General features: G+C 32.2%; 3 protein-coding genes across 5 annotated transcripts; 1 reads left to right on the top strand and 2 right to left on the bottom strand.

Moving 5' to 3' along the window:
* Nucleotides 1–297: 297 nt before the first annotated feature.
* LOC139991322 (ATPase WRNIP1) lies at nt 298–2,295 on the bottom strand. The gene is made up of 4 exons (XM_072011285.1): nt 1,834–2,295; nt 945–1,770; nt 575–802; nt 298–516 (listed from the first exon to the last, which is right to left on the bottom strand). The coding sequence occupies exons 1-4, from the start codon at nt 2,122–2,124 to the stop codon at nt 422–424; spliced, it is 1,440 nt and encodes a 479-aa protein (XP_071867386.1). The 5' UTR covers nt 2,125–2,295; the 3' UTR covers nt 298–421.
* On the top strand, nt 366–5,725 carry LOC139991320 (uncharacterized). 2 transcript variants are annotated; one of them, XM_072011282.1, is made up of 2 exons: nt 366–462; nt 3,112–5,725. In XM_072011282.1, exon 2 carries the CDS (start codon nt 3,150–3,152, stop codon nt 4,719–4,721), a length of 1,572 nt encoding a protein of 523 aa, XP_071867383.1. In that variant the 5' UTR covers nt 366–462; nt 3,112–3,149; the 3' UTR covers nt 4,722–5,725. The 2 variants fall into 2 exon arrangements, with proteins under 2 accessions (XP_071867383.1, XP_071867382.1); XM_072011281.1 differs by lacking the exon at nt 366–462 and adding an exon at nt 2,410–3,028.
* On the bottom strand, nt 4,637–7,816 carry Eogt (EGF-domain O-GlcNAc transferase). Of its 2 annotated transcripts, none has more exons than XM_072011279.1 (10): nt 7,336–7,816; nt 6,912–7,118; nt 6,695–6,843; nt 6,462–6,625; nt 6,263–6,383; nt 6,041–6,194; nt 5,760–5,960; nt 5,536–5,669; nt 5,374–5,476; nt 4,637–5,297 (listed from the first exon to the last, which is right to left on the bottom strand). In XM_072011279.1, exons 1-10 carry the CDS (start codon nt 7,513–7,515, stop codon nt 5,037–5,039), a joined length of 1,674 nt encoding a protein of 557 aa, XP_071867380.1. In that variant the 5' UTR covers nt 7,516–7,816; the 3' UTR covers nt 4,637–5,036. The 2 variants fall into 2 exon arrangements, with proteins under 2 accessions (XP_071867380.1, XP_071867381.1); XM_072011280.1 differs by having other exon boundaries at nt 6,263–6,380.
* Between the last annotated feature and the right edge of the window lie 4,550 nt (nt 7,817–12,366).

The raw sequence follows: 12,366 nt of genomic DNA, 5'->3' as shown, positions 1-12,366 counted from the left end.
TTGAATTACATCCGAAAATCTTCTCGTTAAAACAGTGAATTATAACTTTTTATACTGTCAAGATTATTGCTTCTATTTACTTTTTACTTCTTTGTTACTTCAAATCAGTAAACAATTTCAATAGTATTTTGGTTTTAATATTTAATTGTACTTTCTCATATAATCATTTTGTAATGTTGGCGTTGGTAGCAAGGTAAGTCGTAACTCTTCTTCATTGTTATTAATTGTTATTCAAATTTTAGTAGTAGTTTATGCGATTTTGTAATTTCAGTAAAATATGTTCGACTTTTCAATAAATTAGACTTACATAACTTTATTTTATTTATTTCAATGTGTATGAAGTAGAACTTGTTTTGTGTAGGTAAAACAAGTTGAAACTTGTTTTTTAGAAGAAAGTATGTTGGGCGATACAAAGAATTTATCAACTTTCGGAGAAGAAATCAACGTGCTGTAAGCTAAATGGTAGGTATGTTTGAACGTCTTTCTCTTTATGCAATAAATTTGCTTCTTGGCAACCTATAAAGAATAATAAGAGAAAATGATAAAATTTTATGTTAAATATTTAATATCTTACCAAAACTAGCATAATGTTTTTCTTGTCCTGTATTATCTCTGATATGTATTGGTACTGTAGGTTGTGGACCTTTATGGTTTATAATTATATTTTTAACAGATTTTAAAGCATTATACACAAGTTGAGACTTTGGTGCTCTAGTTAAATATATGACACATTGTGTTAAAATCACATCACATTCTGGCATTCCGATCATTTGACATCCATCCATAGTATGAACAGCTATACCTAGAATTTAAAATTAATCTCTTATGTTACTGTGCTATTCATTACAATATTAAGTTACTTCAAAGTGCATTCTGTTTCAAGACAACTGCAAGCTCTTTCATCTTCCTGCTTTAATAAATAAACTGCTATGAATCATATATACCTAAAGCATCAGGGTCTGCTAAACCAATATCTTCACTTGATATTCTCACTAATCTTCTTGCTATGTCCACTGGATCTTCTTTAACTGCCATAATCCGTGCTAACCAATATAAAGATGCGTTTTCTTTGCCAGCTTTTATTGATTTGTGTAAAGCAGAATATAAATGATGAGTATTATTATGTTTATCGGATAATGTATGTGCTTGTTTAAGACTTTCTTTAACATCTTCAAGAGTTATTGAAATAAGATGAGAAGGACTTAGTTCGTTTGACACTTTACTTTTAACTGCCAGATCTAAACTATTTAATGCAACACGTGCATCTCCATCACATATCTCTGCTAGCCACTCAATTACCATCTGATTAATGGAGAAACATGGTTTAGAACTACAGCTTAAATTATACTTTAAATTAGTCAATAAAGTTTTTTCTGGAAAACTATATATTTCTCCGTTAATAGAGGAAATGGCTTTACAAAGGATATCTACAATATTTGATACCGTTAACTTATTTAAAACAAATATACGGCATCTACTTAGCAGAGCAGAATTTAAACTATAAGATGGATTCTCTGTAGTTGTACCAATTAGAGTAAATGTGCCTGCCTCGATATGTGGTAAAAAAATATCTTGTTGCAATTTATTAAAGCGATGTATTTCATCCATAAATACAATAGCTTTATTGCTCAATTTTGATTTAGTTTTTGTTGTGTTAACAATATTTCTGATATTACTCACACCAGAGGATGTTGCAGAAAGATTTGTAATATGTACTTTTTCTCCATGTATTTCTTTAATTAGTTTTGATATAACATTAGCTAGAGATGTCTGAAAAATATTTCAAGAAATAAATAATAATTAGAAAGTGATACAAATTTATAAATATCTTACCTTTCCACATCCTGGTGGACCCCAAAGTATCATGTTAGGAATATGTCCTTTTATTAGCATTTGTTTTAGTATTGTGTGAGATCCAATAACGTTTTCCTGTCCTATGTAATCATCAATGCATGTAGGCCTCATTCTTTCAGAAAGAGAAATGAATTCTTTATTTGGTAATGATTTTTGTTGATTCATATTTGTTATATTAATTACTGTATTGGCTTTGTGTTTCTTTGGTGGATTTGTTTCATTAATATCTTCATATGAAAGAGATCTCTTTGTTGTTGATAATGTTTCCATTAAAATTGTATTAATTGAAGTAAAGCATAAATCAATATGATTTTCTACATCATCTATAGAGTAATCTTTTCTGCATACTGGACAACATAATACTCAGACTTTTCTGTACATTGTTCTATGCACTGCATCAGTTGTGTGTAGTTTGGATTTTTTATTGTTTATTTTAAATCAATTTATAATATTCAAATATATTATTTATCATTAAAATCTGATTATTTCTAACAAAATTGAGCGTGAAGAAAATACGTTCCTTAGTTTAAACGATTTAAATTAGGTTTCTGACATTAAGATGAAACGTAGCGTCATCTATCGTTTATTGTATACGTTTCAGTTATTATAGAGGTACATATTATCTGTCCAACAAGATAAGGCAGTAAAGTAAACAAAATTTGATTATTGTGACTGTAACTATTGGCTACTGACTAGTATCATTGGAGTGTCATTTGGATGTCACTAGTCGGCAGCCAATAGTTGCAGCCACAGTAATCAAATTTTGTTTACGTTTACTGCCTCGTCTCATTGGACAGACCATACATATAAAAATAGAGTGCGTGAGCGAGCTGAAAAAGCAATAGAGTACGATGCATGGAGGTCCCTTGTCCCCTTGATCTCTTATCTAATAATGCTACAAGAACACATAATGTACATTCATGCACACAATAAATTATAAATGTAACGTGTAACACTGATCAATGAGGGGTATCAGTGAGCATGCCTGATTTGGCAAAGACAGAAGCGACCTCTATGCAGCGTTCTCTTTCTATTCCTTTCTATCATTCACTTACACAGTAATATTTGACTTTCGCACTCTGTGTATATCTCTATAGACATTGTCATTAACTTAAAATACTAATCGACTTGAATTATTTGTAACTGCAGTTTGCATAAAATGCAATATTTTGAGGTAGATATTCAGATAATGTTCTTCCAAGTACGTTGGAATTTTCGCAGTATTCTGTATTACCAATAAATATTGTTTCTTTACAGATTTTTTGTCAGGACAAATAATTATTCGTTGCATAAATATGTCAAATACATGGAATAGAAATATCTATCGCCAAGAACAAGAAGCATTTGTTTCTGGTCATGATGGGACAACCTCCAGAGAGGTCATATATGCACTCATGCCAAATATTTGTAGTATTCTTTTAACTAAAACTGCAATGGGTCTTTTAGGATGGGTTATTCACAAAAATATTAGGGTTATAATAGAATTTGCATTAATTATAATCCCATGTATTTTATGTTGTACTGTATTGTCTGACTATGTTGTTACAGTATGTTGTGCCATGCTTATAATATCTATTATTAATATTTTATTATTAGGAATTAATTCTGATGTTACATCAACATACAATATGAAACCGGCTAATGGCAAAAGGCCCTTCATTACAAATTTTAGAGCATTCGCTAACTTAATAACAGCAATATGTATACTAGCCATAGATTTTCACATTTTTCCTCGTAAATTTGCCAAAACTGAATTGTTTGGGTACAGTTTAATGGATACTGGTGTTGGGTTATTTATATTTGCTAATGCTTTAGTGGCTCCAGAAGCCAAAGACTTTGCTCTTAAACCTAGAATAGGTTTCTTCCACACTATATCAAAAAATATAAAGCATTCAGCAAGAAGTTGTATTCCACTGTTAATATTAGGCTTTGGCAGGTCTGTTGCCATTGAAGTTTTAGGTTATCAGAAGCATGTTACTGAATATGGCATTCATTGGAATTTTTTTATTACTCTTGCCTTTGTTAAATTATTTACTAGTTCTATAACAAGTACTATCAATTCAAAGTACTCATTGTTATCAGGAATTTGGATTTTAGGAATGCATGAATATGTTTTGAGTACTAAGGGGTTGAAGGAATGGGTTTTGAGTAATAGACCAAGGAATGATTTTATATCTGCTAATAGGGAAGGTGTGGTATCTGTACCTGGATATGTTGGGCTTTATCTAATAGGTGTAGCAGTTGGTAGGTTAATACATTCTACTTATCAGAATTCACATACACAAGATTCGTTACTACATAGGCATAAAACATTTCATATTAAATTATTTGGATATGAATTTGATGCGCACTATAATGAATCTATGATTTTATGCATTAAATTGTCCTTGATATCAGCGCAAACGTGCGCAGCTACTTTATTTTGCGATGCATATTTTGGAGTATCTAGACGATTAGCAAATGCAGGTTATTGTATGTGGATTCTTACTTTAGGTGTTATGGTACTTACGTTATTACTATTGATAGAAATAATATGTGATATATTAATTCATGCAACCATAGATTCGAAACTTAACCAGAAGAACACAAAAACATGTAAAATGAATGTAAAAAGTAAGCGAGATAGTGTGCCTGATAAATACGAGAAAAATACGAATAAAAATATAATTGAAATATTCGAAGCTGTAAATTACAATGGTCTATTTTTCTTTTTATTGTCAAACTTAATGACTGGCGCGATTAATATGTTAGTACGTACGTTATATGTAAGTCACTTAAAAGCTTTGCTAATATTGATTGCATACATGGCTGTAAATATATTATCGGTTTTATTATTGTACAGAAAACAGGTACAAATTAAATTATAAATACAAATGTACAATTCGTTGTACTGATTGTAGAGTATGCACTTTTCTACATCGTATAATTAAATAACGAATCAGCGTGAACAATTAGTAACTTCGAAATATTTACACTGCCACTGCGTAGACATGTCAAATTGTATTCCATATTTATTGCTCCTCTTTTTTATTAAAATAAGTATATACATATATTTGTATAAAAATAAGTAAAAAGTTTAGTTGGTAACAAGTCATTTCTTTCATTCGATATTAATACTAATAATCGTGAGCCTATTATTCAGAGGTTTCGTTGTCATCGAAACAAATTACCTAAAATATTTATCATAATTCATCTTTGGATTGAATGTCAGATTTCAAGTCCGTTACTTTCTTCGACTTCGGAGTTGCATTTACATCACTTGTTGTTCTAGTCTGATTTTTCGTTCCTGTTCCCTTATGTTGTAATCGTCCACTGATAAATCTTTTGAACAAATCATGATTTTTCACATAATCCGTAGCTTGTGAAACTATACGTAAAAATTCTTTGACGTCAAAACTATAGTTAGTGAATTTTGCATGTGCTCCTCCATCAGGATGCGTACCCTGTACAGAATTTTAATTAGTCTTGCAATAAATGTTGAGGAAATTTTTTTTTTTTATTTGGGATACAATCGCTTACGGGATCTTGTTGCACTAGCATTGAGGCATTTTCCCACGTAAAGTACTTCACACCGCGTAAACGGGCGAGGTCTTTATAACATCCTGGATCTTCGCAATTATATCTGCACAGTAATTATGTATGAGATACATTTCCGTGGGAAATCATGTCTGTTATACTTACATCTCAAATACTGCTGCCCAATCTGGTAAAAACATAAGATGCGTTAATCCAGCTCCATGTATTCCAATAAAAATGTCAGAGTTTCTTGTAATTTCTAATTGTTTTTTGAATGATATTTTTTTATTGTATACTACCTGAGAAGGAAAACATGTTTTAAATATATTGTAATTATATTTATTTACCACCTTAATTAATTTCTTATGCCATATTTAAAACCTCTCTACCTTTCGCACTTTATACTCCGGATTTTCCTTCAAAGCCTTTGTTAATTCATCCTCGTTCAAAATTCTTCGATATTGAGTATCTCTGCTAAGTAAAGTAACTCGTATCCTTTGGTCCTTTCTTTCGTGATGAGGTATACGTAATCTATGTAACACGTGGTCGCCGAAAGCTTTAAACAATCCACTCTTTTCACAGCCATAAATCTAAAAGCGTATCCATTGATACAAAATTTGCTTTGACCTTATGATGGTGATCTCAAGAAACAAAAAGTGAATAATCGTACAAGAGGTGTATTATAGTAAAGACCAAAGATCATTCGTGGTAATAGGGGAAACACGAGATTCTTGAAGCAGACGGTTTCTCCGCGGAACGTATGTAAATCCCAGAGCGGATTTCTCGTGAAAGCCTGGAAGGCGTCTTGGAATGCAGAACGGTAGCTGAAAGTAAAAGAGAACTCATGGTATCTAGTATCTTGTAGTTTTCGTATTGCACTGGTGTCAGTTACCTGTAGCTTTCCCAGATCATTATATGATTATCAGTGCTGAATGCAGCGGGGTGCGAGAGGTTTACGTGTAATGACGCGTATAAGTTGAAAAAGTCGCAAAAATGATGATACATATTTACTACTGAAACAGAATGACTTGCGTGTTCGACGAATTTTGCATCACAGTCATTAATCGGGAGAATCATTTTTTACGACTTACTAGCGTCTATTTTCATTATGTAGGTTGGCTTTTCGATCACGATATCACAGTCGTGGTTGACAATCGGCGGTCGAGGTAATTTCCGGAAATTTCGCAATTCAGGTCCCCAAGATTGCAATGGGCTAATATGGTCCGCGTTTTCTTGCAATCTTTTTTCATTTAATCTGGATGACCGAGATAATATGAATACTAAGCGAGATAAAGATAATTAATTAACGCGTTGCTTTAATTACGTGCAATATCCTCCAATTTGACCCTCTTTCAGAACATCCATCTTGTATCGTATAGGTTCCTTTCTTTGAATTAAATCCGTGAAATTGATCATTATGTTCCTTGCTCGACAAAATCTCATGTGCTCCGAACACTCTAGCGATGAGTCGTCCTATGATCGAAAGTATGAAATAAGAAATAAAAGAAAGCATATATTTCTTTTAATTTAGTAAAACTTACCACAAACAATGGTTTGCAAAATATCGACATTTCTTTTCTTTGGTCGCGTACGTAGCCAAAATCACCTTGAGCGTAAAATGTTTCTACCTGTGCTTTTTTTGTTGTTACCCATCCTCTGTGATCACCTGGACATTGAGGAACGGAAAAAGAATTTTCGGCTTTGCAATTCGGCTCGTAACCCCAACAAGCTTTGGTATCAAGGCTACCCTAAGTTTTTCCAAGAAAAATTCTTCGTTAATGTCTTTCGTAAGCTCGAATTTTATACAAGTGTTTGCGCGTGTGTCCAATGCTTCCACGACTATCGTATTACGCTTTCGTGCAAATAATGAAAACGAAATAACAATGAGAAATACACCGGGCATATAATTTCTCTTTTAATCAATAAATCCTAACAGAATTATGTTATTAACAAACCGCGTATTACCTTGTATGGACAGGCGGTATTATTACGGCACTCTTCGGCCACCGTGGGAAAAGAGTTGAAGTAATACTTGATGTGATCAGACGGCAGATCAATTTCCGTGTAATTACTGTAGGTTTGTGTGACCGCGAACACCAGTACGATTGTCACTGAGTATTTAATACTTAACGCGTTATCTGTCATCTTAGCGAGATGCACTAATGAAAATTAAATCGAGATTCCCTGAGAGATGGTGTCGTGCACTCGCTTTACAGAGTGACTGCACGTAGTGAATGGAGGAGGAACCACCTGTACGAGCGAATGGGTATATGACCTCACCTACTGTGCGTAGGCTCTGTCACACAAACACCAACGTTCATGTACACCCACATGAACGCGTATCTTCTTAAAAAAATCGGTGAAAGTCAATGTTAGAGGTAGACACGCGGTAACTTACATCATTTATGGCGCACTAACGTGACTATCACAGATAAGCTGTAGGATAGATTCAACACCTTATGGGATTTCGTGTTACACCTCCTGAAATACCGATCGTGCAAAAAATCGATGGGTTTGTTTGTGCCCTCTATGGTTTTGAGTGCTGAATGTAGGAATCTAGAGATTATATACAGATATACATTAAATTCAACCACCAAAGTTAGTAGAATCAGTAGAAATAATAATGCCTCGTTTGCTACATTCCTATATGATTAAAATTATCAAAACTTAAATTAAAAATTATGTTGGTTATCTTTTTTTAGAGCGTAAAAATATTATAGTGACGGTCTTATCGAAAGAAGTTTGGGAGAACAGGCATTTGATTTCACTTTCACATCAATTAACTGCGTCGATAATAGACGTTTAATATACATACATACATACATACATACATACATATTTTTATTTTTAAATTCCCGATATGTACCATAAATGGATGTTATGCTTTCTATGTTAACAATACTTGTTAATAAAATTTCTTCATGATCAAATATCGGGAACAGCGTATTTGCCTGTTGTAATAAACGTCACTACCAGTGTTATCGATTCAGGATAAATTCAGATTATAACACAGACGAGGTACAAAAAGGAATTGTAACATTGATTAATTCTGTACCTCGCCTTCTTTTTTCCTACTTTATTCTGATTTAATTTTAATATTGTAATTATTATTAATTATTATTGTAATTATTATGAATTAGGAAGTACAATTCTATTATAAATTTGCGAAGTATTTTATTTCAAGTTTAAAGATTTGTTTTTCATGTTCTTAAACTTCTTAAATAATCAACCTTATATTTTTAAGAAGAAATTATAATATACCATGCACTGTAACAGGTAGATTTTTTACATCTTCCATTTCCACCATCGGCTTCGATGGTTCCTGTCTGATGACCACCTTCATGATAATTTTCTCCTGGCTAGTACATCACCGATGGTAACGTTTATCGCATCTAATCGTGAGTCATATACATTTTTGTTTCTCCGGTCACTCGATCATGTTGTAAGATGAAAGGTCCGAGTCGGCACGGGTGACTGGTTGTATTAAGTAGAATTTTTGGCGAACATAATGATCGCGAATACTTATTGTACTCGTGAATAGTAATATTATTGTTTCTGTGTTATATGTATTAGTTCAGGATAGGTCTTCTTGCAGGTGGAGATTTTAATAATTAGTTTGAAAATATATGTTTAAAAATATGTTCATGGTAATTATTTATAAGTCCATATTTTATATGATAGTATAAAGTATACAATATAAATACTTGAAAGTGACAAATTGTTATTATAATATATGATTACAATACATATAAATTTGAATAAAAATAACAGACATAGAAGTGATTTCATTTGACAATTTTGAAGTTCTAGCGCAGAAGGCGAATAACCTTCGACTTCGTTGCTATAAGAGCAGTGACTCTTATGCAACGATAGTGGCGATGTAATTTTATTTCTTCCTGCATAATACTGAACCTTTTATATGACCGTCATACGATAAACTTTAGTACAATATAAAATATAAAGCTCAATATTTTCCGTATGAGAATGCACTAAATTTTACGTGCAAGAGACTTTGCTACAGGTGGATTTTTTAATGAAAGCAATAAATTTAGCTTGAATGCTTTTGAAAATATGCTTTGATAAAGAGTTCGCCTGATATCATTTCTACCAATATTAAAACAGAGTCAATTATTTCATTTCATCGGGTTTTACTAACGAATACTTATTAGAAAGTTAATAAAGTTCTTAGTATCTTTTTCGATAAATATATCTTTTATTTATTATCAATTTCTTCCGTCAATAGTTTCAATAAAAATTAGAATTTCAATAATTTATGAAATCAATAAGGTAGAGCCATTATCATCTAAAATAAAGAAAGAAAATGCGAAATTAAGAAATGTGAATTCGTTAGATACGAAATGGATAAATTAATCTTTTTTCTAATTCAGGATTTTTAAATCCTGGAGATTTAAACTTCTCCGTGTTAATAGTCAGGACCTCACTCATGTGCCAAGGTGCTACTTGGGTGGGAGAAAGGTCATAAGCACGATGACTTTATAACTCAACAATTTTTCAGCGACTGACAACGTGTTAGCATATCATGCACGACGTATTTTTCACATTGTATATGCGTGTGGTTAGGCTGTTGAATTACGTTGATTTTACTCTTACTGTATTCAGAATAATTTTGAATATACATATGAGAAACATATATATTTCGGATATAAGATATATTAAGAAGATATACTAAGAATACAGAATGATTCCTGCAAATAGCAAATGGCAATCCAATTACAAAGTACAACAATTTTTCTAAAAAATAAAATAAACATAATCTTAGTTTTTTCTTTTTGATTAGAGAATTTCGAGTTTAGAGGTAAGTTTCAATGAAATTTCAGTAAAAGCTACGTAGCGAACAGGCCCGGCAAAATTTTGTTGTAGAAAAGGGCAACTATTAATGATTCCCCATCTTCTGGATGACTGGATCACCCGGAGCATAGGAAGTCATTCTCGTTACTACTTTGTCATTATGTTCGCCTTTAGTAGTATTTTCCTTTTTTGCTGATGTACAGCTTGGCTTATCATTATGCTTGGCAAATGGTAAATTTTTATTATTGTTGCGAATGATAAATGTCGGTTTGAGTATTGCGAAATAGTTCAAATTTTGAGATTTAAGTCAGAATTGCGAATGAATATTCATTTCGGTTTGAGTTAAAATAGCAAGAACATTCCAAATCCGGTTTGATATTGTGTTGCGATCTGTTCGCGATTGTTTTAATTACTTCCCTATTTAACGTTATATCGATGAATTATATTCTTTTGAATAATTTTTATTGAAGTTTCTATCGAATTCTTTATGAGATATATTTCACACCTCATTTTACTCCGTTTTTAAAAATAACAGATTATTATATATTTTGAAAATAAAAGAATAAAATATTGATATATACATATATACATATATACATATAAAGTAAAGTTCTATACAAGTATAGAGTCACATAAATGTTACAATTGAATTTCATCTTTAGGTTCCAAATCTATTATTCCGCGTCGGTTTTTCGATGAAACCTGAACAATCAGTATTATTTCATATATAATTACTAATTGCATTATTATACGTATAGCTGATAGATACAAGCTTATAATAATAAGGCAAAGACTCAACACAATAATAATGATGGTAATAAATAACTAATAGTTAATAGATACAATTGTGAATAATACGATTAAGAATTATATAGAAAATAATATGAGCTAATTGGCTGCGGTTAGCAATTTCACAATTCAATTTAGTTGTAATTCCAACCACTATTAATGTTGCATTCTTATTCTGTGCTGAATCGGCAAAGTTGGAAATGATATTGTAATGGTAAGCAAACTGTAGTTAGTCTTTGAGTATGGAATTAAAGAAATGCAATTTACTACCTTCATATTATTTTATATGTACTCGTCATTGAATATTTGGTGCACAAAGTATAATTTATTTATTTTTCTCTATTATTTTACGTAGTTGTTCACATCGTTCTTCTACTAGAAATCTCTTTTACCAACCAAAGCTACATTAGAGTATCGCAGAAAATTACATAAATTAGTTCTCTTCGCAATTGGTTTTATACTTCTTAAAACGTCAATTTAAATTTTCCTAAATATTTTTTATACAAATCGATCGCATTTATCACATATGCCATTTAGCTAAATATTCCCAATAGCTAAAAAGTTATAGGAAATGCAAGAATAATTTTCACAATTATCGTCAACTTCCGCAAGAAATTTGAAATTGTATTTTCCAGATTTTAACCTGAGAAATTTGTATTCTTTGGAATCAGTTTCACAGATATATCTACGTACATGGCGAACCTTGTTCTCGTAAAAGGCACGACTGTATAGTGGTAGGTCTAACGTTACTATTGTCCAATGTCAGTGCAGAGTGATGGTTTCGTTATTCAGCATGTTTGCACACAAAATAAACGCTGTATTGACTCTCGATAAGTCCACGAGACGCACCTTATGCTAATTCCTCGTGGATACGTCAAAAACCGTTTCGATGTATACGGTAGAGACAGTTCGATCTTCTCTCGAGGCGTGGCCGATGTAGATCGTATCTTCGCAGTTTATACGATTTTGTTCGTCGAAGAGAGATTTGAATCTAAGGGTCTCGATGTGTACTGCTTGAAATACACCGAGTCCCACACTCGGTTAGGCATGAATCGTTACGTAATCTGGAAGACTCGGATAGCTGCAGTTCTCGTTGCTCGCAGGTGTCTTTATCTATTCGCCAGAAATCCTTTCTATGCAATTAAATCCAGGTTTGGTACAGTTAGACATTGTGGTCAACAAAAGGTACGTGTACGTCGGGCTAAGAAAGTTATTTATTTGGTACAACGATTCCTTTCTAATTTCAATTTCGTATATATTCTATGCGGAGACTCGTGGCGAATTGGATAAACATTTAATGTTACGTGGGAATACAATGGACGTGAAACTACAGTGAAAACTTTGTTTCGAAACACTCATGCTACAAAAGCGTAACTCCGCTTTCTTCTGTAACCCCAA

This window comes from Bombus fervidus, chromosome 10 (genome assembly GCF_041682495.2).
Source record: "Bombus fervidus isolate BK054 chromosome 10, iyBomFerv1, whole genome shotgun sequence".
In the NCBI taxonomy this organism is placed as follows: domain Eukaryota; kingdom Metazoa; phylum Arthropoda; class Insecta; order Hymenoptera; family Apidae; genus Bombus; species Bombus fervidus.
Note: the sequence above shows the minus strand (reverse complement) of the source record. Positions and strands in the feature narration are given on the sequence as shown.

What these genes read in the sequence shown, in the direction of transcription:
- LOC139991322 (XM_072011285.1), bottom strand. Translation starts at nt 2,124, where the DNA reads ATGGAAACATTATCAACAACAAAGAGATCTCTTTCATATGAAGATATT. An exon ending in GTCCACCAGGATGTGGAAAG is followed by an intron (nt 1,771 to 1,833) that starts GTAAGATATTTA and finishes AATATTTTTCAG; the next exon opens with ACATCTCTAGCTAATGTTAT. An exon ending in AGCAGACCCTGATGCTTTAG is followed by an intron (nt 803 to 944) that starts GTATATATGATT and finishes TTTAAATTCTAG; the next exon opens with GTATAGCTGTTCATACTATG.
- LOC139991320 (XM_072011282.1), top strand. Translation starts at nt 3,150, where the DNA reads ATGTCAAATACATGGAATAGAAATATCTATCGCCAAGAACAAGAAGCA.
- Eogt (XM_072011279.1), bottom strand. Translation starts at nt 7,515, where the DNA reads ATGACAGATAACGCGTTAAGTATTAAATACTCAGTGACAATCGTACTG. An exon ending in TTTACTATAATACACCTCTT is followed by an intron (nt 5,961 to 6,040) that starts GTACGATTATTC and finishes ATACGCTTTTAG; the next exon opens with ATTTATGGCTGTGAAAAGAG. An exon ending in CGGAGTATAAAGTGCGAAAG is followed by an intron (nt 5,670 to 5,759) that starts GTAGAGAGGTTT and finishes TTTCCTTCTCAG; the next exon opens with GTAGTATACAATAAAAAAAT.